This window comes from Pongo abelii, chromosome 10 (genome assembly GCF_028885655.2).
Source record: "Pongo abelii isolate AG06213 chromosome 10, NHGRI_mPonAbe1-v2.0_pri, whole genome shotgun sequence".
Taxonomy (NCBI): domain Eukaryota; kingdom Metazoa; phylum Chordata; class Mammalia; order Primates; family Hominidae; genus Pongo; species Pongo abelii.
In genome coordinates, this window is record NC_071995.2 from 13,727,614 (window position 1) to 13,754,203 (window position 26,590).

At 44.5% G+C, this 26,590-nt stretch overlaps 1 protein-coding gene across 7 annotated transcripts; it reads right to left on the bottom strand.

Annotated features, from left to right (window-relative positions):
• Positions 1-1,165: 1,165 nt before the first annotated feature.
• GSG1 (germ cell associated 1) lies at positions 1,166-20,143 on the bottom strand. 7 transcript variants are annotated; one of them, XM_002822964.5, is made up of 7 exons: positions 19,874-20,143; positions 6,858-7,176; positions 5,557-5,625; positions 5,209-5,256; positions 4,245-4,397; positions 3,490-3,601; positions 1,166-1,584 (listed from the first exon to the last, which is right to left on the bottom strand). In XM_002822964.5, exons 1-7 carry the CDS (start codon positions 19,919-19,921, stop codon positions 1,242-1,244), a joined length of 1,092 nt encoding a protein of 363 aa, XP_002823010.1. In that variant the 5' UTR covers positions 19,922-20,143; the 3' UTR covers positions 1,166-1,241. The 7 variants fall into 7 exon arrangements, with proteins under 7 accessions (XP_002823010.1, XP_009245769.1, XP_054382843.1 ...); XM_009247494.3 differs by having other exon boundaries at positions 5,085-5,256; positions 19,874-20,131; XM_054526868.1 differs by having other exon boundaries at positions 5,089-5,256; positions 19,874-20,118.
• Between the last annotated feature and the right edge of the window lie 6,447 nt (positions 20,144-26,590).

A 26,590-nucleotide genomic window follows, 5' to 3' on the forward strand; every position in this document is an offset into this window, starting at 1 on the left:
GCTATCCCTCCCCCCTCCCCCCACCCCATGACAGGCCCAGTGTGTGATGTTCCCCACCCTGTGTCCAAGTGTTTTTATTGTTCAATTCCCACCTGTGAGTGGGAACATGCGGTGTTTGGTTTTCTATCCTTGCGATAGTTTGCTCAGAGTGATGGTTTCCAGCTTCATCCATGTCCCTACAAAGGACATGAACTCATCCTTTTTTTATGGCTGCATAGTATTCCATGGTGTATATGTGCCACATTTTCTTAATCCAGTCTATCACTGATGGACATTTGGGTTGGTTCCAAGTCTTTGCTATTATAAATAGTGCTGCAGTAAACATACGTGTGCATATGTCTTTATAGCAGCATGATTTGTAATCCTTTGGGTATCTACCCAGTAATGGGATGGCTGGGTCAAATGGTATTTCTAGTTCTAGATCCTTGAGGAATCGGATGGGTGGCATTCTTTATGAAGGAAATAATAGGGTACATTTCTCAGAAGGGATGAAAAGGTGGGATCCAGAGAGGAGCCTATGCCCCCTTGTTCACTGGGAAGTCCCTGGTGTGACTGTCCAGAAGGGAACCACAGTCCCATCTGAATAGCCTTGGTGGGCTATTTCTAGAAGTGACCCTGACCCTGTGTGTTGTTGGCACCTTCTTATGTTAAACCACTCTCCTAAGGGCTCCTGGGACAATATTTAATAACACTTTTACTGGGTACCTACTGTGTGAATGCAGGACACTGTCCCAGGCAGTGTGGACGACCTCTGTGCTATATGACAGAGCACTCAGGGGTGCTTCTGTCTTCCCATCTGTGACTTCCAGAACAATTCGTGTGTCCCATGGAAAGTTGAGCCACAGTCACACTACCGTTAATTTGCTCACCTCCATTTCTGCAGTTTCCAGACCACTAACTAGATGTATCAGACCCTTAAGGTCAGGAGGTGTATTTTACTCTTCTTTTTATCTCCATGGTTTAGCCCAGAACCTGGCACAGAAACTATCAGTAAAGAAGGGAATTCTGGATGTGTGAGATGTGGGGTGGGTGAAACAAGATGGCTGTAGAGGAAAAGAGAGCAGTGGCACCCAGGAATCCCTTAGGACTTAAAGATAACCCTTATTCGTAGCCTTATTCATAGCCTTATTCATAGCCTCTAAAAACCATGCTCAAGAGACGGACGTTGGCTTAAGCACATGTTGATAATCAGCAGACGTGTAAGGTAGGGCTCAAGCCTACTCCCCAAACCCGCTTAACTCCTAACACTGCTCTTCCTCTGCAGATGACCTAACTGCTTCTTTCAGCTCCTGGCTGGCCCCTTGTTGAAATCCCTTGTTCCGCAGCTCGGAGTAGAAGTCGACTCCCTCAGAGACAGAGTGGATGGGCTGATTGTGATACTGGTGGTAGCTGGTCAAAGGACCCGCGGTGGGGGCTGCACTTGACAGCCGCCGAGGGAAACACTGGTGGTGATGTGGTAGGCAGTTTGGGTTTTCCTTGAAGCTCTTACTATGCTTGCACTTGAACTCCAGCACCATCCTGGTGTACGTGTTGAAGGTGGTGACAGCCGACGCCATGCAGCAGGTGAAGGAGAGCCAGGCCATGCTAGGGACAAATGCACAAAAAGATTGGACAGTAAGAATAGGACTTTCTTGAGAGAAAAATGCCATGACCTCTTCCTACTAGTGGACTAGCTTATTGCCTTGTAGGGATTTAGGGACTTTCCACCATGTTTCAGGTAAAGAACTGTGGGAAGAGAACTTACCGGTTTCTAAAAAGAGAATGACTCATGTAGTCCTAGTATCAGACAAGGAGCTTAATGGATTCGTTTTTACTGAATTGATGAGTTGTCGGTGCCATGCCCTTTTCTATCTGGTGTGCCTATTATGTGTGTATGTCTGTGCGTATTTGGACTCCTGTTTCCCAAGCTGCATTGACCCTTGTAAAATCTCCAAGATTCCCCAGGCCTGAAGCTGAGCTGTATGCAGTGGACATAACCTACTGCATACCCTCCCTCTCCCACCCCAACACACACACACACACGCCCTGCCAAAGATGTCCCCCCACTCAGATGCTGGGAGGAATCATCCCTCTTCCATCTTCCTTTGTTTTGAACTTAGCAGTCTTAGGGTCCACAAAGTTGAGCCTCTGAAAGTCATTCAGGAAAACATTTACTACAAATCAGGAGGTATTATAGGTTGTACTAGTGGAATTTGCTTCATATGGAAACAGTGTGGTTTTGGCTTAAGGGAGTTTGTAATGGATGGGAGAGGAGCTGGAGATTAAGAGAATGTGGATGGATTCAAGAAAGGAAAAGAAGACACTAGGGAACCATATTAAACACATTCCTGAAAACTTGGAAAGTCAAATCCCTAAATCTCCCTGTGGTTCTGGGAAGCTCAGGAAACAGGAAGTTTTGTGAAGTTAGGGAGGGATTTCATGAGGCCAAGTGATGGTTAAAGCCAGGTCACACGTGGGCACTGTGTGTTCATATATCTGCTGCCTCTGACAAATGCAGTAGGTTCAGTCAGGGATGCTTCTGGGAATTGATTGATGGGCGTTGCCTAGCCTGAGCTCCACAGCCGTTAATGCCAAGAATGGCCTGAAGACAGACAAAAGGTGAGAAATGCTGGATCTGGGAGCTGCATTGAGCTGATGCCCTGGCTGGTGTAGTAGACTCAGACTCCCAAATTATTAGCACAGATTGTACCACAGGAAAGGGGATAGGGCCTCACAACAGACGTGCAGGCTTCCTTCCCGGAATGGAAACTTGAGCCCATCACTGTCTTTTTAGTGCTGTCAAAGTACTTAGCACTTAGGCAGTAAATATCAGTACAAGTTGGCAACTTGCTGTGAATAAAGAGTGCTCCTTAAGGGAGAAAGTAAGAGCTCTCAAAGATAATATTTAACTTGAATGTGTTGCTTTGTGATGGTTGCTATCGCTCTCTTTTTAAGAGAACTCTAAAATGACTGACCCCTTAGTTCTTTAAGGGTTAGAGAATGACCCTAGGGTAGTGAAGTTTTATTTCCAACACAGTTCAGTAGAATAAGAATGGATATAGAAGGAAGTGAAGAGGAGAGGAGTAAGCCATTTACAGAGAATGCAATTCAATCCAAATTTCAAAGCGATTTCTCTATTTCTCTGTTCTCTAATACCTTGAATCATTAAAAAAAAAAACAAACACATTTCCATAAGGCCTGCAGAATCAGTCTTGTTTCCCCAGGGTGACAAATATACCAGGTGAAGAGGCAACTGCCACAGCTGATGAGCAGGAAAGCTGGAAAAAATAACATCCTTCCAAGACACACTCGAGGAATCCTCCCTGTACCCCCTCAGAAGGCAGGGAAGAATGGATGTGTCCTGATGATGCAGCCCTGTGTGGTTGACAGGCTCCTGGGATGAGGGATGAAGAGAAGGCAGGGCTTCACCGAATAAGCATCTAGCTGAGGGCAGAAAATCTCATGAAGTTTGGCTGGGGCTACAAAGGTTCAGGAGATGACAGCACTTACTAGAAGGCCCAGCCATAATTCCAAACATGTGGTCTCCAGTCTTCCGGACCCAAGTTGGCAGTCACCTGGAAGACTTGTGAATACATCATGTGGGCCACCATCCCCAAGAGACCTATGGAGGAAACAGGAAGGCAGAGCCCTTAGAGAAAGGCTTTCATGCCATCTGCCAGGAGTACGATTTTGGATCACGCTTCTTGCAGTCAGGTGCAGCCTCTGTTGGAGTAGCCCATTACCCTATGCCACCACATTTCCCGAAGACTAATTCACAATGGGGGCTTCTCCTTAAATGCACATCTTTGCAATAGGTGACCCCAGACTGTAGGCTGAGAGCTATGGAAAAAGTCTGAGTCAAGGCTGCACCCAAGGCCACTGCACACCACCCCTACTCCTTCCCACGCACACCCCAATGTTGGCTTAATTCTTCATCTTATATGTGCATCTTTCACTTTATCCAATGGAGACTGGTCTTGAAAAGCTGTGTGTATGTCACAACTGAAAAGTAACCCAAACAATAGATTTTACATATTGAGAAAGCTTGCAAATAAAGGAACCTAGAGGTAAATCATTTTGTAAAGTACATGGTGATCCAATGTACAATTTCGTATGTTACTTCAATTTAAAATTAAAGATGCCTACTTCCATTCTTTATACAGCCTTTGGGCTCCTCCCCTTCAGGGCAAAGACTCAAGCCCTCCAGCTAGGGCTTCAAAAGTGGCCAGGGCCAACCACCCTCTCCCACTCCGGGAGCAACTCACCTGACAGGACAGAGGAAACAGCAGCAAAGGCACTCAGTTTGAGCCCACAGGCAGGGTTCCCAGTGAGTAGCAAGTCCGTTAGTAGCAGGAGGAAGCTGATGAATTGAAGTCCGATGTAGGTGATCTGCGTTCCCAGGGATAACCATAGGATTTCTGCCAGAAACCAGAGGAAGAGGGAGCGCTCACCCTGACAGTTAAAAAACTGAACAAGCGGTGAGCATAGGATGCCTATTAGGAGTTAAGACCCTAGCAGCATCCGAGAAGGGGAGAATGAGGCACAGCTGAAACCAGGGAGGAACATTACTTCATTTCTAGTCGTTTGACGTCACTCACAGCTCCCACTCCATAACCAATATATACCCAAGTAAGCTTGACTGACTGTAAATACTGTTGGGGAGATTTGAGAAGAAATCATCGAATTTTCATAAATCCTGCAGGGAAATAATGTTGCTCTAGTTATCATTTTTTGTCTCTCTTTTTCCTCATTTAATTTTGGGATGGTTCCCTCCCTGCCTCCCTTCTTCACTCCTTTCATTTTACCAAATAATAATAATAATAGTGGAGAAAAAGGAGGAAAAAGCTAAGCCTTCCTACGCCTTCCTACGCAGTTACTTGGCAACAAGAGTAGGTTAGCGCTGTTGGTGGTTTTCTATTTGTGAATCTTATTTATCCCTGCTGTTCCGTTTTTGCATTCCTGCATGTGAATGAAAGTCAGCTCAAGGAGGAATTTGTGTCACCCTGTGGGGCTCAGAAGAGAAAAGTGGGAGATCACAATGCAGTTTAGATCCGGAGAGGCCCAAGTCAATGGTAACTACTGTAAATTCCTTATCAGACACATACTTGCCACAAAGCCCCAAGGAAGGGGAGGGGAGGGAAGCCTTCTCCATCAACTGCTTCCCTCCAAATCGGAGAGTGGAGTGACATGGGCCTTGCAACGTGGCAAATTCCAATAGTCCTTTCTCACCTCTCTCGGCTGGTGGTGTAAGTTCAATGAAACTTCGGCACCTCTCCCCTGAAACATATAAGGTACAACGTCATGGAGCTACTCCCTGGGATGGTTGGAATTAAAACCTTCCCCACCCCATAACTGGCACTGCTTCCTCTGCTCTGACAGCACCTGCCCCGCATAGAGCAGGAAAGCAGGAAAGAATGCCTGGGTGAATGAATAGCACAGCCAAGAGTCAGCCCAGGTGAATTTCTCTCTCTTCAATCTCTGATAATGCAGAAGATGTTTCCCTGAGAGCACCTACATAGCTTAATGTTCCCATTTCCCGTGTCCAGAAGAGTTAATGATCTTAGTGTTAACTAATACCTTTTGCTGCCGCTGTACCACTGGACCGAAGGGCTCTAAATTGTTTCCAGGACTGGGGATGGAGCAGTGCTAAGTGGCACAATAATAAATATAAATGTAAATACACACTTTTTTTTATTCCTCTTCCATCTCCCTGTTAGCTCAAATAGGGAGAAGTAGCAGATATCAAATTGCTCATGATTCTGGGCATTAGAAGAACTTCACTACCAGGTGCTTTCTTCCCAGGCCAGAGTCACGTTTCAGTGCTCTTGGGCAGGGAAGAGGAGGTGTCTTCAGCTCATTCCTCCAAACCTGAGGAACACACATCGACCAGCACCTGCCTGCTTTGCTAGTGTGCACTGAGGGGCAGGAGACCTGGCAGATCTGCCTTCAGCTCCTTGAGGGCTCTCTTACATGATCTAGTTACCCTGGCTGGCTGGCTTCGGTTCCCCCACTTTTAAATGGTAGTGGTAATACTTAGAATGAGAAAACACTCTGGGGCCAGGAAGAGGCTGTAAGATGATCTGCTGTGATGCTTCCATCTCACAAATGAGCAAATCAAGGCCTATAGAAACGAAGTTATAGGCTGGGCATGGTGGCTCACGCCTGTAATCTCAGCACTTTGGGAGGCTGAGGTGGGCAGATCACCTGAGGTCGGGAGTTCGAGACCAGCCTGACCAACATGGATAAACCCTGTCTGCTAAAAATACAAAATTAGCCGGGTATGGTGGCACATGCCTGTAATCCCAGCTACTTGGGAGGCTGAGGCAATAGAATCGCTTGAACCTGAGAGGCGGAGGTTGTGGTGAGCCAAGATCACACCATTGCACTCCAGCCTGGGCAACAAGAGCGAAACTCCATCTCAAAAAAAAAGAAAAAAGAAATGAAGTTATTTGTATGAGGTCACAGTTGAGCAGAGCTAGGGCTTTCCTACAATATTCCTCTCCCTTCATTTTGTTTCTAAACAGCAATTCTAGCTCCCTAGGCTGGAAATTCTCATAATGTGAAAGGTCTAAATGAAACTTTTTAGGTTAATTCTATTTTTAACATGCTATTTTGAACCAACAAGTCTACTACAGAGGGAGGAAGTGAAAAGCCAGAGGACTTTCAACCTTATTAAAAGGGGCTCCTATAGAGAAGGACACTGGACAGAGGTGGAAGGTTCTGTGCTGGGAGAAGGGGGTGAGGCCCACTGGGGTGTGGGCAGTGCTGCACTTCCAGGGCAACCCCAGCCCTAAGCGGGCCTGCCTAACTTCCATGCCTGCATTAGATCCCTTGTCCGCCCTGACCCCGTTGCTCTTATATCCTAGAATGTAGGCTACCTGGTTCTTCCACAGTTTCCTCACAGGATAGCCACATGCCACTCCGGAAGCTCTGGAAGGAGAACCGGTCATCCCCAGTCTCCCAGTTGTATTGTACCACCTCCTGGGTGGATGTGTTGGTCGTATCTCCATCCAGGGACACTGGCATGTCAAAGCACTTGGCTGCCAGACCTTTCTCGCACAGGGGCTTGGGCACCTTCTGTGTGCCCACAAACCAGTAGTTGCTGAGCAGGGATGTTGTGGAGAAGCTGAGTGATAGCATGCTGAGGATGGCAGATAGGAGTGTCCGCTGGCCAGAGAAGGCCTTTGCGAGCTCCATCTGTAATAGACAAGCACAAGTGGAAGGGAAGGGAGCAGGGGAGCTTGACTCAGAGCCGCCTCGGAGATGTGGCCATCCTTCCCTGCGCTCCCTCCACTCAAGCCATACTCCTCCAAGGCGGATAGGCACAACCCGCCTCTGACAGTTTTCTCCAGGGGCCGCATGGAAGCCCCACTTCAGGAGTGGTCTGCAGCAAGCACCTGGAGGGTGTCAGAAAACCATACGCCTAAATGGGGGCCTCAGAAGCAGCTGTCTCTGACCTTCTCCTGTCCTCCTGTCTCAGTCCCACTCTTTCCCAAGGCTAGCCACAGAAACTAGAATCCCTCTTCCTCAAGGTGGGTTGTAGAAACCAGAGCCCCTTTCCCCAGAGCCAGCCATAAAACCTAAAAATATTACTCTAACTTTCCCTCTGCCTTCCCGTGTCCAAACTGGCCCTAAAGAAGTTATCTGACCTAGCTTGTGTGACTGTAGGTCATAAGACTCCCATTCCAGAGAGGGTCCTGCCCCACACCCAGAAGGAAGAAATGCATGCTCAGAGAGGCCAAGGAGAAGCAGCCCTTGCTGGGTTTCCCCACTCAGTCTATTAACGTTATTAGATCAGGCCAGATGCAGTGGCTCATGCCTGTAATCCTAGCACCGTAATCCCTCCCAGAGGTGGGAGGATCGCTTGAGTTCAGGAATTCATGGCCAGCCTGGGTAACATAGTGAGACCCTGTCTCTATGAAAAACAAAAAAATTAGCCGGGCATGGTGGCGCGCGCCTGTAGTCCCAGCTACTTTTGAGGCTGAGGTGGGAGGATCACCTGAGCCCAGGAGGTTGAGGCTGCAGTGAGCCATGATCATGCCACTGCACTCCAGTCTGGGCAACAGGGCTATCTGTCTCTAAAAAAATAAATAACAGTAAATAAAAAAAACAGTAGATCATGCCGTTGATGTCCAATCATATTTCTACATGACTGTCCATACTTTGTTGAACCTTAGCATAAAAATAGACAATTTTCCCTGCATCTTTGTGTCTTCATTCTGAAGGTTCCCACGTCATGTGAAACTACGATCAAATAAACTTGTATGTTCTTTCTGCTATTAATCTGCCTCTTGTCAGTGATTTTCAGTGAACCTTCGGAGGGCAAAGGGAAAGTTTTCCCCTGGCCGCTACACAATGCAGGGATGATACTTCTTTAACTTGAACCTTACACAGATTCAACTACAGAAAAGCGGTGATTTGCATGGATTGAATGACAGGGGCTGGCCTCTGGGCATGATACGCAGCAATACACAGAAGTAGGATAAAGGTGATCCACCAGATAGGACAAATTAGAATGAGGAATGCAGAAGTCAGAATGAATTGGATGTGAACATGTTAAAATCTTCCATTTCTGCCTCAAATGGTGAGAGTGGAATCAACATAGCCTCCAGCTGGCAAATCCTAGGGAGGATGTATGTGTGTGTGTGTACCTTTATGGCGAGTGCCATAATGACCCCACCAACAAAGAGCAAGGGGATCATTCTAAGTAGCAGTGATGGATCTGCCAGCAGCCACTACCTGGAGTTCTTGGACCAGCAGATTGAGCGAGAGAGAGAGAAGGTGGATTGCTGCAAATTTAATACCACTGCTGGCCAGGCCCTGCCTACTGAAGTCTGCCCCTTCTGAGGCTCACCCCAAGTCCCAACTGCTTTAGGGAGGTCCCCTAACCAGCACCTTCCATGGGAAGTGAGGCTTGGAAGGGCTTCAAGGACTGTGGTGTGTGCCTTCTTAATAGTACTCTTTTCACATTTATTTTTGGTCATGTCTTACCTTCCCTCCAAGATTTCAAGCTGCCATTAGGTAGCAAACGTGTCTTTGTGGTTTTTATCTTTCCCACAGCAACTAGCACAGTATTTTACACATTAGACACTCAATACCAAACTGCTGAGTAAATTGAGGTTGTTCTGAATAAGCATCAGATAGCAATAACCTCAGTCAGAGGTTATATAAACTTTTTCTTTTTTTTTTTTTTTTTGAGACGGAGTGTCACTCTTGTTGCCCAGGCTGGAGTGCAATGGCACAATCTCGGCTCACTGCAACCTCCACCTCCCGGGTTCAAGAGATTCTCCTGCCTCAGCCTCCCGAGTAGCTGGGATTACAGGCGCCTGCCACCATGCCCGGCTAATTTTTTTTTTGTATTTTTAGTAGAGACGGGGGTTTCACCATGTTGGCCAGGCTGGTCTTGAACTCCTGATCTCAGGTGATCTGCCCACCTCGGCCTCCCAAAGTGCTGGGTTACAGGCGTGAGCCACCGCGCCTGGCCGGTTATATAAACTTTTAACTTTATATAAAATAATATTAATACATATATAATTATATAATTAATAATTGACAAGGCAATTGATAACTTCTGGAAAAGTTTTATATAAAGTCTAAACTTTATATAAAAGTTTAGAAAAAAGAATTGGGAGCATTCCAAATGCTCTTTGTGATAATCGTTTTTGGCTTTGTCTTCACTGACAGGTAGTAGCACTGACTTGCTGAAGCACTTGCTATTGTAACAAAGTGAGCTATTGGTGTCCTCTTCCCTGCATTACAGATTCCTCTGAAAGGAGTCATAGCAATGAATATTAAACTGGAAATCTCTGGGGGAAGCAGATGGATGCTTTGGGGCCTGGAGGATAAAAAAGGGCAGTGAACCTACTGGGATGTGGGGCTATTGAAACCTTTGGAGAGGGCAGTGAACCTACTGGCTGTGGGGCTATTGAAACCTTTGGAGAGGAGATGGGGCTTATGGTTCTGGGAGAGGTAGCAGTCGGGCCCAGCTTCCATCCACTGCCACAGAGACAATAGAGTTTCAAATGCGAGGTGGCTGTGTGGTGCCTGTGTAGGCTGGACACCAGGTTTCGTGTCCACAGAGCCATGGGCAGGGTGTCGGCAGCCAAGCCCTTGGTTGGTGGGGAGGAACCTGGAGGGCTGTGTCTTCCAGCCTGGTGCAGAAGTGCCTGCCTCACAGTGGGGACATAGGGGAGGCTGCCAAAACAACTGAAGCCCCGGATGGCTCTTGCGGGAGCCCCTACTCTCCATGTCATTTTCAGCCTAAGAGAAGAGGAGAGCAAGCTAAAATATGACCAGTATTAGACTGCCAACTTTGCTGAGTGGTGGCTTGGAGCCAGATTTAATTTGACTTAGAGAAGTAATTTGGCAAGTCTCTCACTTTGTGTTAGAGCAGTTTATACAGTTATATTAATGCACACTGAACAGAAAAGAAGCCCATGGTTAGTTGCTGACAGACGCTTCTTAAAGTAAACCTTCTTGAGCTTTCCAGGGGATCCTTCATATCAGAATTAATCACACTTAAATCTGCTTAGCTTAAGAGCCATAAATAAAACCATAGCTAAATGGACAGGTCCATAAATTTCCCTCCCTTATCACACCCAGCTTAATGTTTCTACATTTAACAGAGAACTTTACCTTAGAAATGAAACAATTTGTTCTTCATAATTTCCAGGGACTAAGACAGTGCATATCACAAACAAAGTGCTTATTATTTATGGCAATAAGAAATACACAAAGATCATATGTATGTAAAACCAATATATAAAACATGATAAAGACAACTTCTGAAAAGCAATCCGCTAATATGATTTTACTTTTAAAGACACTCAACAAATTAACTCTGCCAAGAATTGTCAGTTCTTGCAAGACTCTGAGTGACCTTGACTAAGGACAAAAAATCCGCAGCATCTGGGAGGAGGAAAGATTTTCTGTTGCTAGACACTGAAGTCGTATGTTGCCCAGTTCCCCTTTCCTAAAATGTTTTCATCTTGGTTTTAGTTATGAAAATCCTATTGGTTTTAGTCATCATTCTCTTACTGTGAGTCATCCTTTCTAATAATTCTTACATTGCTTGAATAAGAAATGGACTTCCAGGTAAAACATCTTCACTAACTATTTGGTGTAAAGACGGACCTAAAGACTTAGGCAATTCTAACTTTTGTGACCTCAGCATTCATTTTTCAACAATCATTTTCATTCTGGTTTGGAAATTTGTCTATTATCACGTCAGATTTTAACTCCACACTCAATCCATTTCAAGTTATACTTGCAAGATTTTTACTCCACATTCAATCCACTTCAAGTTATATGTATTTGCAAGTTATTCTCGAGGTTATTCAGAAATAAGAAAGAATAACGAACCCCATACTAAGATACACCCACTTTGTGGCACCAAGGTGACAACCAATGTAAGGAAGAGGCAATTTGAGAAACAAAGAATAAAAAAGAGCTTGGACTGAAGCTCAAAGAGGTTCCTTCCAGAAGGAGTGTCCACCAGGGAGAGACACAAGGAACCTCATTCAAAAATCATCTTCTTGATATCGAATGATAATCTCATTCAAGAATTTTCAAGAATTATCTCCAACAAAGGACCATGCCCTTTGTCACATACTTTACTCCTTTCCCCAAACATGCCTTTTCCTGCTAGGATCCGGATACCTCTTGAATTGGAAGAACAAATCTAATTTTGCAATGGTTTCCATAAAGTGATCCTGAAGAAGTAATGGCCATAAGAACAACTCTATCTTTGTGTATGCAACAGATCCCATGCCAAGGTGACTCTTTACTCTCTAGAAAAGGGACAGAGTGGTTTCCCTAACACCTGGGCCCTTAGATCATTAGGAAGTGCATAGGCGCCAATGTATAATCAGTAACCCTTACATCAACATATATTAACAGAGTAACCCAGAATTAGCATAGGCTATGAAGGACAACAGATCGATGAGGCAGGTGCACTTCTTAAAAGAGCCAGGTACAAAATAGCTGTAGACTGCATCCTTTGAGCAATAAAAGGGGAAGCCGGTTACCTTGGCCATGGTCAACGTCTTGCAGCTTGTCTGGAAGAACCGAAGGATGCCATCTGCACTCCAAGTCCCTTTGGTTTAATGTTGCTAGAATGCAAACTGTCTTCCTATCCTCCTCCCTCTCCTCCTACCCCTCCCCTTCTATCTCATATTCTTTGGAGTGCCTCATGATTAAATGCTGCCTTACAGGGAACACGGGCATTTAATAATTGACAAGGCAATCAGGGCCCAGCTGTTCTGGGAGATTACACCAGAGAGCTTGCCAATGGGGATCTGGGATTAAGCAGAAAGAAGCAAGGACCTGCAATTTGCAGAGGAAATTTTCTTTAAAAAGTAAATGATGGTTTAGCTTCCACTGCCTGCCATTCCCTAGGTAACTGGTGTGCATGGATTGGGCTTGAATTTATGGCAGACATGAAGATATGGCAGGTCACCATCACTGCAGAAGTTTACCTTCCCTCGCGTAGGGTTTCCCATCCCTTTGAAGAAACTCTATTCTCTGCAATGTCGGGGCCTCATGGAGCCATGAACAGGAAATAGCTTCCTTGTTCCATGGGTGCTCTCCACCTTCCAGTTAGAACATTAGAATAAGTACTATTGCCGGGCGCGGTGGCTCAGACCTGTAATCCCAGCACTTTGGGAGGCCGAGGCGGGTGGGTCATGAGGTCAGGAGATCAAGACCATCCTGGCTAACATGGTGAAATCCCGTCTCTACTAAAAATACAAAAAAATTAGCCAGGCGTGGTGGTGAGCGCCTGTAGTCCCAGATACTCGGGAGGCTGAGGCAGGAGAATGGCGTGAACCTGGGAGGCAGAGCTTGCAGTGAGCCGAGACTGCGCCACTGCACTCCAGCCTGGGCGACAGAGCGAGACTCCGTCTCAAAAAAAAAAAAAAAAAAAAAAAAAAAGAATAAGTACTATTAAGTATCTCCCTCTACACATGGAATGCTGAGTGAGAATGTTGGCTGGGGATGGGGCAAAGATGCAGATAGAATAGGATTGGAGATAAATGAATTCCAGGATCTGGAATGCCATGGCTATTTACCATTCCTCTCCCAACCTTCAGGCAAAGGAATGACAATATTTTATATTTCAAAAAAGAGTTTCTAAAACATTGAAAAAGTAATCTAAGAAACCAGTAAGGGGTCGTTTGCATATCTTCTTGCCACCAGTCAGCCAGAAGTACAAGTTGTTCTTTCTCTCCTCAAAATTGTACAAATAGCTGGGCGCGATGGTTCATGCCTGCAATCCCAGCACTTTGGGAGGCTGAGGCAGGTGGATCACTTGAGGTCAGGAGTTCGAGACCAGCTTGGTCAACATAGTGACACCCTGTCTCTACTTAAAAATACAAAAAAATTAGCCAGGCATTGTGGCAGGCACCTGTAATCCCAACTACTTGGGAGGCTGAGGCAGGAGAATCTCTTGAACCTGGGAGATGGAGGTTGCAGTGAGCTGAGATTGTGCCACTGCACTCCAACCTGGGCCACACAACGAGACTCCATCTCAAAAAAAAAAAAAAAAAAAAAAGTGCAAATTAATTGGGACACCAACGTTGAAAGAGAGTCTGCTGCTGTTTGTGAGTCCCTAAACCCTACATGTACTTTCCTCCTCCAAGCCTTTGCTGATGCTCCTCCTTCTGCCTGGACTGCCTTCAATCTCTTTTTACCTGGTGAATTGCCTGCCTCTCAACGAAATTAGTCTAAAAAGTCATCCACTCTTTGAAAATGTTTCTTTTCTCCCTAGGACAGACAGCTCCCTCCTCATGATCCTTGTCACACTATACCTCTTTTGCAACACTTAATTTTTTTTTTTTTAATTTTAGTAGAGACAGGGTCTCACTATGTTGTCCAGGCTGGTCTCGAACTCCTGGGCTCAAGCAATCCTCCCACCTTGGCCTCCCAAAGTGCTGGGATTACAGGCGTGAGCCACTGCGCCTGGCCTTCTCACAACGCTTTCTATATTCCATTATAACTACTGCATTTGTCTTAAATGTAACTTCCTCAAAGGTCTCACTTTCATTTTAGAGCAATTGTTCTCAGTTCTGATGGAGTATCAGAACAATCTTTGAGAGTTTGGAAAATATGCCGATTCCTGGACCCACCCTGAGATTTCATAGTAGTTCTGGGTGAGGCCCAGGAATTGGTAATTTTAGAAAGTTAATATATGCCCAGGGAATTCATGTAAAATGGCACCTGTTTGACTCATTTTGGGCTTACATTTAATAAAACCCTCTGTATCCCACCCGGCCCTTCCTCCCCCTCTTCCAGACTAGCCATGAGGTCATGTTTTTCCCATTCTATATTTGTGCAGTTCGTTTAGGGAATCAAAGGCAGGTTCTTCTGAACTTAATTGTTTGAATTAGTCCATGTTCTAGCCAAATGAGTTGCTTTGGATCCTGCTTTTGTCACCTGTAATGTCTGCTCTCCTCAGACTGCTGTTAACAAGCAAATTTGATAAACATGTGCCATGTTCAGGTACATTTTCTGCATCGCCCAAACAACCCTTTATTTGTTGTGACAGAACTCACTCTCCTTTGGAAGGAGAAGCAGGAATTTTGTGTTCTTTATTTTTATTTTTTTACAGTTGCATTGGCTGTTGGTTTCCTGGCTAGTAGTTTCATCACAACGCTGGGTGGCGCTATCTCCTCATCGTTTCCGCTTCCGTCACGTGCTTCCCCCACCAGTCGGCAGAATGTGGGTGGAGGTGGCTGCTCCTCCCCATAGGATCCTTTTTTTTTTTTTTTTTTTTTAATTTGGCATCCTCCCTGCCTGCTGATCTACAGAATGCCGTGTGTCAGCTCTATGGAATTCAGGGCTCAGGCTGAACTTTGGGGCATCCAGCCACTCCCTATAGGAGTCTTGTAGGATTGTTTCCTGTAGCACTTTTTTGTTTTTTTTTTGTGCGGCCAGTTCCAGCTTCAGTGACTCAGTAGATCCTCAAATACTTCCCATGGGACATACAACTCCACGGTATCAGAAAATACAGTTAGCTAATGTTTCCTGATGAGTTTTGTGCACATTTTTCTTAATTGTATCTTCATTCCCTTTCCACCCCAGAACAGTGAACAATTATTTTCCCCTCTCTGTGCTTACACCCTTCAAATACTTGCAGACACTTCTCATAGCCCGCTTGAGTCACTGTTTGGCATGGCCTTATGTCTTTGGTTTTTATTGCCTCTGCTCATAAACCGCACCCCCTGTGCCTTAATAGCCTGAAGTTCGCCTTCTCCAGGGAAATGGGGATGGGAGTGGCAGACTCTTAAGTGTGTTATATGAGGAGGCTCAGGGGTGGATTTAGAGTGAAGCTAATGAAACTTCAGCTTCCATGTCCCCTACTCACTCCACCTCTTCTAAAACCTTGTTACCTAATTTATACTTGTAATTGTGTACTCTTTTTCTTAAAGAGGGCCTCCAAAATTATATTATTTTAGGCCTCCACAAAGCCTGGGTCCACCCCTTAGGAAGCTGTGCATTTTGTGTGTGTACTTGGCCGCCTGGCTGCTGAATGTGACCAGCCTTGATCTCCCCCTCTCCAAGGACCCTGTGCCACAACGTCTAATTTCCTCTTTTTGACAAAACATGAGTTTCTCTGCCTGGCCACAAACATCAGAGCCCAGCATCCCACTCACTTCCTTTCATTGTAATTTGGGCATGTTAATATTTTTTTCTTCCCTTTCCTCTCTTAGAACAGAAGAAGTAATTGCTAGTCAATGCGACATAAATATAATTAGGTTCGGCTCAGAAGCTCATGACTCAGGACAGACACGAAGATTCCACACCTAAAAACAGTAGTTAGCTCTGGCATGTTGGACTGTGACTATTCCAAGATGACCTCCGCAGGAATATATATGCACTTCACCATTTATGACACCACAAGGCCAACGGTGGGGACTAACCCATATTTGCTGAGGTCCTCAGTCACTGTTCTCTGTACTGGACAAAACCACATTTACTAGGCTGTGCATCAAGAGAAAACAGTGGTGTTGGGGCACCTACACATACTTTGTAAATGGGAATGCAATTTATTGTTTTGTGAGTTCACTGTAGGTTAGAGGTGATTAAATGACAAGCATGAATGCTGAGCTGGAGAGCAGGTTATATACCACACCACTTCTCTAATGCCAAGGCCTGGGGCTAAGGGATCCGGGGTTTTTTTGTTTGTTTGTTTGTTTTTTCTTCATGTCATCCATACTGGCATCTTCCCGGAAAGGTTTGTTTGCCCTCCCTGGCAGGAATATCTCTGTCCTCCCAGGAGCTAGATTTCTGACCCACGCGCCATTAGCTCCTTTCTGTTACTCAGTAGATAAAGGCTGGAGTGGGGTGTAAATGTTTCGGTTCTCGCCGGTCTGATGACCATGCCTGCCCCGGCCCTGTTCTTTGCTCCTGCATGTCCTAGCATGTGCCTCTCTGGTGTAACTCATCACATGGCTTACTTGTCTGTCATGCTCATTTGACTTTAAGTTGCTTGATATAGTAGCAGCTGTGTTTTATTCATTGTTGATCCTCAGAGCCTAGCAGTGTTTTAACATCTATGAATGAATGAATGAATGAATGAATGAATGAATGAGATTTGTAATGCAAAAAGGCTTATGGATACAATTAGGAATCCTGAATGAAGATGTGAATAAAGAAGTGTGTCCAAACAGCCTTCTGTTGCTAAAGGAAACAGGATGCTTCCGGATTCACATATGTAAGAGCAGCGAGAAGCTACAAAGGAAGCCCTGGGTCCACAGGCACACCCTAAGCCTTTCTACGCAGATGCACCCAGAGTTTCATCAAACAGATTCTCTGCCAATCCATTTCCTCTCACCTGTGGAAACATTCCTGCTTTTAAATGAGCAAAGCCCAGAAAACAGTGATGATCTTATGAAACAGTATATTATCTTTAGTGCACAGAGATCAGGGGACAAACAGATTGCTCAAAAACCAGTGACAGATTGGAAATGTTATGTCCTTTTCCAAGCTGGGTGGTCCCCTACTGATTAGAGCCATTTTGGATGATGTATCTCCAAACTTCTGAGCTTTTGCTGCTCTAACTGCAATGTTTACATCAGTGCCTGACCTTATACTCTTTCACTGATGAAGACGAAGAAGGTCTTCACACGGGACATTTTCACATTTGTTTCCCAGCCCGGAAGGGAAGAGTAATGCCACCAAAATGCCGGTGCTTAGTGTTCAAAATGACTACATCACTGTAGGACACGTAGCTCCCGGATTTATTCTCAGCTGTAACCACGGTGAAGGGGCCACATCACCTCAAATGGTCGCACAATCAAATGACTCTAGTCTTCCTAACGTAGGTCCCGAGTTTTGGGAACACTTCAATTCAGTGGGAAGGACCCTGGAAAGGCGTTTCGGGGCCTCGTTCTCGTCTTTCCCTTTCCGCCTTTTAATGGAATTGAGGACTTTTGCTAATGCAGTCATTTCCAGGAGAGGAAGCCGCCTTTCTTCCAGGCCCCAAGCAGCTGGAGTGAATCAGAGGGGCAGCCACATCTGCACATCCTGTGGGGCAATCGCTCACGCGCGGGTGACGGCGCCCGCGGGCCGGCTGGGGCCGGGGGCTCTTGGGGACCGCGGGGCGGGGCGGGGGCGTAACGGGTGGGGCCTCTCGGGGTGCCTGGGCCGCGCCATCTCCACTTCCGAGCGCGCCCTCCCACCAGGATGAGTAACGCGCCGCGTCCCGTTTACTACGGCGCCCGGTCGCCTAGCAACGGGGCGCGTTGCCGCGGCGACAGGCCGGGCGTGTGTGGCATTGTTTGCGAGGCCCCGCCCCGCGGCCGCCAACTACCTAGGGCTTCCTGACCGGGTGGGGCGGGGGGACCCGGGCTGTTTCTTCCTCTGGGTCTTCCTGCGTCGGTTGAGAACGGTGTCCCGGGGGCCCTCCCAGAGAGCAGGGACTGCCAGGGCAGGCCAGGGACCTGGCGAGCCGCGCAGGGCGGGGCCACGTGTGTCCGGGAGCTGGGCCGGGGCGCTAGGCTACCTGAGACGCGGCCCCTCTGCCGCCTGGCGAGGCTGCGCGGGAGGGCGGGAGAGACGGGGTAGTCGGAGGGATTCCTTACACCCAGGCCGGTGGGCCAGGGCTCGGGATGTGTCGGGCTGCTGGGAGTCCAAAGTCAGGCATTACCTTGCTTCTGCCCCGTAAAGCTATGGGTCCCAGGCTCCCGTTCTAAGGGAAGGGGATGTCTGCGTCTCATTGGGAGGACCCGAGGGGCGGGACTTTGCCACCCAGACCCCTCAGCAGATCCGAGTTCTATTTACGACCCAACGCACGACTGCACTGAGGATTTTGGCCAAGTTACTTAACCTCCCAGAGGGGTAAATTTACCCTCAGGGGTAAATGAGGGCAAAGAGTTGTCCTTAGTTCTGTGAAAATCGAAAATAGGTAGAAGAAGAGTGCCTCTAAGCAGAAACGAAGGGGAAGTGCACCTGTGCTACCAGCAGACGCCTTGCTAGACCCTTCAGACATCTTCCTTAATCCTCACAGCCAGCCTGAAAGAGACGTGGCATCCCCATTCTACAAGTGAGGGTTCCGATTCGGAGGGTTTGACTTGCTCAAGGCCACAAAGCTAGTAAATGGTAAAGTCAACATTGGCAATCTTTGAGGACTGTTCGCCTGACTCATCACCAGGCTGCCACTCAGTAAAAGCCAAGGCACAGTCACCTTTAACAAAATGTACAGATTGCAGGCCAGATTTATGGGACCTTCTGCAGATTGAGGCAATGGCTTAAGTGTACTTTATACTTCTCAGGTACATATTAGCAACCAGACGCTCCCATATTCCCTCTGTGTCTCTCCTGGAAAACCACTGATAAAGAACAATAATAAAATTTATTCTAAGCCATGACTGGCTTTTTCTGTCATGTTCACATCCACTTCTTTATCATCTATTCACTTGGGGCTGCTTCTGAATTAGGGAAGCTGCCTGAACCCACACTCCGATGGCTCTTCAGAACCACCAGCTCAGCTCTGCAGTCTCAGAAGTGCCTCTTAAGTTATCCTGTTCTTTCCTTTGAGATCCTAACTTCCAGCTGGTCAACAACGTACCACATTGCTCCCTGTGTTGGAGTGTGTGTATGTACGTGTGTGTGTGTGTGTGTTTGTGTATGTGCTAGTTTGCTGGCTAATTGCAAGCTTCATTTTTCTCTCCTGAGAAAGGCAAGATATTTGAAAACGAACACCATTTGTTTTTTTAAGTAATCCTTAGAGCTGAAAGTTGGGAGGCTGGTCGTTTCTGAATGTAGGTCAAATGCTAAACAAGCCGCAATTTCTCTGCAGAGTGTGAGAGTCTTCCTGGGTCTGGAAGGATCCCTGAAGACTCTCCTGGATTCTCTGAGACCAGAAAGAGCTCGACTGTGTGTGTTGTCCTTCCCAGTTCCAGATCAGAGCTGGCTTCCAGCAGGACGTTGGGGATGCCCCACTGTTCTCTGGCATAGAGCTTGATGTCTGCTCTTTCAGCTCACTGGGGTGACACACAGCTCTATTGTTGCCACCACTACTGGGCCTTTACCAGGCTCCAGATTTTGGCAACAGGAATAATACAGATGAAAGGAAAAAAGGAGAGGCATAGGGAGCCCTGGGAACAGAAAGGAGAAGGAAGATGATGAGGCAAGGGAAGAAGAAATGGAAGTTTTAATGAAGGAAGATGAAAAGGTAATAGGCCAAGGTATGGACATACCAGTTTTATCTATGAAAACTGGGCTGAGTAACACATTTTCATTCCGTTTTGTAGAACCCTATAGTGCATTTCCAAGCTCTTTACTGTGACCATGTGAAATACATGAAATTGATGAGTTAGTGCAACCTGTGTTACAAATCCAGCAGTAAGGGTATGTGTATGCGATGTTTATGAGATTTCAAAATCAATGTACCTACCTCCTGGGTGAGGCAAACATTTTGAGTCAGTTGAGAGGGATCGCTCATTCACTGTTGCAGTGGGAAGGCAGAGAAGTTTCAGTTTATCTTCTGTTCTGTCTCAATCAGTTGGGTAGAGTGAGTGTTTAGCGTGAGGATGAATCAGGTCCCCTCTTGCCAGCAGAGGGGTAAGATGGTGTGTGGTGGATTGGAGAGGATGTCCTGAGGGCAGGACACCAGCCAGGGCGGGGCCGGGTGACCCGTGGGGTTTACTCTGTGATGTCACAATGGCAGTCAGGGGTCTCCCTGTTGCTCCCTCAGCCTCCTCCTCTTTCCAGCCCCAGAAGGATTGGGAGGGTCACGCTGGGTACCTACTAGTGGCTGGATGTCTTCTGAGGTCGTCCAGATCAGTGCTTATCTTACTGTGTGTAAGATTCACCTGGGGAACTTAGTCAAGTGCAGATCTGAAGGTCTGGGATGGCTCTCATGTGAGTCCAGCTAGAACACACTGAGTTGTGAGACTCTAGACCAGTGCTGTCAAAGCAAAATGCAATGTGGGCAGCATATGTCATTTAAAATTTTCTAGTAGCCACATTAAAAAAAGTAAATTGGACACACATACTGTGATACAACAGTCATATGTTATACAATGCTATGTTTAAAATGTAGCCCTCCCCAAACAATAAAGTTGGGTTTAATGAAAAATATTTTATACTACTTTCATTTTAAAATTAAAATTTAATGAATTCAAATTACATAAAATTAGAAATTCAGTTGCTCAGTTGCACTATCCATATCATAAGGGCTCCACAGCCACACGTGGCAAGTAGCTACCGTATTGGATGGCACAGCTCAAGGCCATTCCCTGAAAAGGTAACAATGTACAGAAATTACCATTCTAAAGGACTAGTATCTGGAAACCCAGCAAACATTCACTAACATCATTTTAATGAATACATAATTAGTGTTTGGAGACTGTTAATATGGAGGCATAACTCTCGGAGACTGGAAGAGGGCCTCACCCAGGATTCCAGCTGACAGTCTGGATGGGGCCCTCTGCCCTGTGAAGCCTGTCACACTCAGTCCTCCTCTGAGCTTTTGCCAGGGTTCCCCTCACTGGGATCCCTTCCTCCTCCTTGCTGCCCTGCCTAAATCTTACACAACCTCAGGGCACATGATTCCAGTCTCACTATCTTGTGGCTCTAGCCCTCCTTACTCCCCATTTCCTCTGTGCTCATACAAAGCATGCCTGCTTTGCTTTTGGTGTGTTAGTCTGTTTCTCTTGTGAAATTCTAAGCTGCTTGAGGACAGAATCTGCTTTTTTACTTCTATCGTGCTTAATAAAGTGCCATGGGCATAGTAGCTGCTCAAGAAATATTTATTATTTTATTTAATGACCTAAACTACCTAAGGAAGTATCTAAGAGAGAACATCGGATCTCGAAGTGCCAATAACTTGACCAATGGAACAACATGCCTAATTTTTGGCACATCTTAATTGAACAACATGCCTTATTTTTGGCACATCTTAACTTGATCAAGATGTCCATTATAAGTTAATTTATAAATTTAATACGAATAACCATGAGTATTTTTAAAGACCAACACAAGTTGATATTAAAGTTTATACGGGAAAAAAATACACAAGACTAGCTAGGAAAACCCTGAAAAGGAAGAGCTCTGAGGTGGTGCTAGCCCTAATTGATATAAAGCATACTACAAAGCCTCTATGATTAAAAAAACATGGCACATGTATACGTATGTAACAAACCCGCACGTTGTGCACATGTACCCTAGAACTTAAAGTATATATACAAAAAAAAAAAAACCCAAAAAACAATGTGGTACTGGCACATGACTAGACGAACAGGCCAATGGAAGAGAACAGAAAGTCTAGAGATAAACACAGCTATGTATAGACTTCCAGTATAGGACAAGGGTGATATCTGTAATCACTGGGGCACAGATGATCTTTTTAAGAAATGTTGTTGGGATAAACTAGATAGCCATTTAGAAAAATATAAATTGTATTTATTTAAAAATCATATACAAGAATAAACTCTAGATGGACTAGAGATCTGAATTTTAAAAATGAAATTATGGCCGGATGCATAATCCCAGCATGTCAGGAGGCCGAGGCAGGAGGATAACTTGAGCCCAGGAGTTCAAGACCAGCCTGGGCAACACAGTGAAACCTTATTGCTACGAAAAGTACAAAAATTAGCTGGGCGAGGTTGTGAGTGCTTGTAGTCCCAGCTACTTGGGAGACTGAGGTGGGAGGATTGCTTGAGCCCGGGAAGTTGAGGCTGCAGTGAGCCATGATCTGCCACTGAACTCCAGCCTGGGCGATGCTGGGTGACAGAGCAAGACTGCCTCAAAAAAAAAAAAAAAAAAAAAAAAAGAGAGAGAGACATATGAATGACCCTAAATATATGAAAAAATGTTCAACTTCACATATAGTAAACATAATGCAATTTAAAACTAGAATGAAATATCACTTCTCATCTATCAGACTGACAAAATTATAAAGTCTGACAGTGCAATCTGTTGGTGATGCTGTGGGGAACAGACGCTTTCACTCATTGCTGGTGGGAATCCCAAATGGTGTACCCCTTTGGTGAATTTGGCAATATCTAACACAACTGCATGTGCATCCCGTCACCCAGAAATCCTACTTCTAGAAATTTACCCTGAAGATACACCTCCAACAATAGGCATGAAGCTATTCATTACAACATATTTGTAATTGTAAAATCTGGAAACTACCTAAATAGGAGATTGGTGGAATTAAATATGGTTCATACACACAATGAGGTACTATGCAGCTATAAAAAACAAAGCAAACAAATTTACCCTGAAGATACACCTCCAACAATAGGCATGAAGCTATTCATTACAACATATTTGTAATTGTAAAATCTGGAAACTACCTAAATAGGAGATTGGTGGAATTAAATATGGTTCATACACACAATGAGGTAGTATGCAGCTATAAAAAACAAAGCAAACAAGGGAGATTTCTATGAACTGATATGGAATGCTAAGTATATAAGAGGATATATAGTATACTATCTTTTGTGTAAAAAAGAAAAGAGGGGAAACAAAATGTACATCTATCTGCTTATTGTTACCAAACGAAATTCAGGAACGATAAACCAGAAAACAATAAAGTTGGTTATTTATTGAAGGTGGGGAATGGAAATGTTTCTGGAAGGAGTGACACTTCTCTGAGAAGTTTTTATGATATAGTTTTGACTTTTGGGAGCATGTTAATGTTCCACATGTTTGAAAATAAAATTATAACAAGTTGAGAAGGAAAAGAAAAGCCTGAAACCAAAAGCAAATGGAAACAAGTGACCTCAGTTGTATTTCAGATAAATACTATAACCACACAGAAAGGGAAAAAACAAAACAAAGAACAAATCCAAGGAACTCTTGAATACAGTGCTTGACTATCTACCGGTCAGTCTTGGGTAAAGTTGAGTAGGGGAGAATTGCAAACAACTCCTGAACTCTTTTTACTTATTTATAACTGTAAAAAATTTATTTTATTTTAGATTCAGTGGGTACATGTGCAGGCTTGTTACATGAGTATATTGTGTGATGCTGAGGTTTGGGCTGCTAATGATTTCATCACTCAAGTAGTGAACATAAGTGAACATGGCATCCGATAGATAGTTTTTCAATACCTGCTGCCATCTCTTCCTATCCCCCTTTAGAATTCCCAGTGTTTATTGTTCCCATTTTTGTGTCCATGTGTACCCAATGTTTAGCTCCCACTTATAAATATGCTGTATTTAGTTTTCTGTTTCTGCATTAACTTGCTTAGAATAATGGCCTCCACCTGCATCCATGTTGCTGCAAAGGACATGATTTCCTTCTTATTTATGGCTGTGTATTAATAGTATTCCAGGGTGTATATGTACCACATTTTAAGAATCTAACCCACCATTGATGGACAGCTGGGTTGATTCTATATGTTTGCTATTGTGAATAGTGCTGTGATAAACACACAAGTACGGGCTGAGTGAGATGGCTCACATCTGTAATCCTAGCACTTTGGGAGGCTGAGGCAGGAGGATTGCTTGAAGCCAAGAGTTCGAAACCAGCCTGGGCAGAAAAGTGAGACCTTCTCTCTGAAAAAAATAAACAAACCCCTCAAGTCAGCTGGGTGTAGTGGCCCATGCCTGTAATCCCAGCTATTTGAGAAACTGAGGGAGGATGGCTTGAGCCCAAGAGTTTGAGGCTGCAGTGAGCTATGATCATGCCACTACATTCCAGCCTGGGTATCAGAGCAAGACTCTCTTAAAAAAAAACAAAACAAAACCCCAAAAAACATACAAGTGCAGGTGTCTTTTTGATAGAATGATTTATTTTCCTTTGAGTGTATACCCAGTAATGAGATTGCTGGGTTGAATAGTATTTCTAATTTTAGTTCTTTGAGAAATTTCCAAACTGCTTTCCACAGGGGCTGAACTAATTTGCATTCCCAGCAACAGTGTATAGGCATTCTCTTTTCTCTACAACCTTGCCAGCATCTGTTATTGTTTGATTTTTTAGTAATAGCCATTCTGATTGGTGTGAGATGGTATCTTATTGTGATTTTGATTTGCATCTCTCTGATAATTAGTGATTTTGATAATTTTTTCATATGTTGGTTGGTGACTTGTATGTCTTCTTTTGAGAAGTGTCTGTTCATGCCTTTTGCCCACTTTTTAATGGGATTATTTGTTTTTTTTCTTGTTGATTTGTTTAAATTCCTTATAGATTCTGGATATTAGGTGTTTGTCAGATGCATAGTTTGTAAATATTTTCTCCCATTATGTAGGTTGTCTGTTTACTCTGTTGATAGTTGCTTTTGCTGTGCAGAAGCTCTTTAGTTTAGTTAGGTCCCAATTGTCAATTTTTGTTTCTGTGGCATTTGATTTTGAGGACTTAGCCATAAATTCTTTGCCTAGACCAATGTCTAGAAGAGTACTTCCTAGGTTTTCTAGGATTTTTATAGCTCGAGGTCTTACATTTAAGTCTTTAATCCATCTTGAGTTAATTTTTGTATATGGTGAGAAATAGGGGTCTGGTTTCATTCTTCTGCATATGGCTAGCCAGTTTCCCAGCACCACTTACTGAATAGGTTATTCTTTCCCCATTGTTTAATTTTGTTGACTTTGTTGAAGATCAGTTGGTTGTAGGTATGTACCTTGGTTTCAGGGGTCTCTATTCTGTTCCATTGCTATGTGTTCATGTTTTGTACCAGGTACCATGCTGTTTTGGTTACTATAGCCTTGTAGTATAGTTTGAAGTTGGGAAATATGATGTCTCTGGCTTTATTCTTTTTGCTTAGGATTGCCTAGGCTATTTGGGCCCTTTTTAATTCCATGTGAAGTTTGAAACAGTTTTTTTCTAATTCTGAAAAAATTAATGTTGTAGTTTGATAGGGAATTGAATCTGTAGTCTGCTTTAGGCAGTATGGTGATTTTAATGATATTGATTCTTCCAATCCATGAGCACTGCATGCTTTCTCATTTGTTTATTTTGTCTATAATTTATTTTAGCAGTGTTCTATAATTCTCCTTGCAGAGATCTTTCACCTCCTTGGTTGGATGTTTTCCTAGGTTTGCGTGTGTGTGTGTGTGTGTGTGTGTGTGTGTGCATGGCTATTGTAAATGGGATCATGTTTTTGATTTCTTGATTTGGTTCTCAACTTGAATGTTATCAGTGTATAGAAATGTTACTGATTTTTGTGCGTTGATTTTTTTTTTTATTTTGAGATGGAGTCTCGCTCTGTCGCCCAGGCTGGAGTGCAGTGGCATGATCTCGGCTCACTGCAACCTCTGCCTCCTGGGTTCAAGCTATTCTCCTGCCTCAGCCTCCTGCATGTAGCTGGGATTACAAGCATGCACCACCATGCCAGGCTCATTTTTGTATTTTTAGTAGATATGGGGTTTCACCATGTTGGCGAGGCTGGTCTTGAACTCCTGACCTCAAGTGATTTGCCCACCTGAGCCTCCCAAAGTGTTGGGATTACAGGCATGAGTCACCAAGCCCAGCCTGTGCATTGATTTTATATCCTAAGATTTTGCAGAAGGTTACCAAGCCTAGGAGTTTTTTGGTGGAATCTTTAAGGTTTTCTGGGTATAGTTTCATATTATCAGCAAAGAGATAGTTTGACAACTTCTTTTCCTAGTTGGATGCCTTTTATTTCTTTCTCTTGCCTGATTGCTCTGACTGGGACTTCGAGTAATGTGTTGAATATGAGTGGTGAGAGTGGATATTCTTGTCTTGTTCCCATTCTTAGGGGTTTCCCATTCAGTATTATGTTGGCTGTGGGTTTGTTTTAAGTGGCTGTTATTATTTTGAGGTATGTTCCTTTGATGCCTAGTTTGTTGAAGGTTTTTATCATGAAGGGATGCTGGATTTTATCAAATGCTTTTTCTGAATCTATCGAGATGATCATATCATATGTTTTTTGTTTTTAAGTATGTTTATGTGGTGTATCACATTTATTGATTTGCGTATGTTGAGCCATCCTTGCATCCCAGGAATAAAACCCACTTGATTGTGATGAATTAACTTTTTGAGGTACTGCTGGATTCAGTTTACTAGTATTTTTTCAAGGATTTTTATATCCATGTTAATCAGGGATATTGGTCTATAGTTTTCTTTTTTTGTTGTGTCTTTGTCAGATTTGGGTATCAGGATGATACTGGTTTTGTAGAATGAGCTAGTGGGGAGTCCCCAC

Coding starts and splice junctions, on each gene's coding strand:
- GSG1 (XM_054526868.1), bottom strand. CDS start 19,921: ATGAGCGATCCCTCTCAACTGACTCAAAATGTTTGCCTCACCCAGGAG. Junction 5,257..5,556: donor TGGTACAGCGGCAGCAAAAG/GTATTAGTTAAC, acceptor TATATGTTTCAG/GGGAGAGGTGCCGAAGTTTC. Junction 3,602..4,244: donor TGTTTCCTCTGTCCTGTCAG/GTGAGTTGCTCC, acceptor TTTCCTCCATAG/GTCTCTTGGGGATGGTGGCC.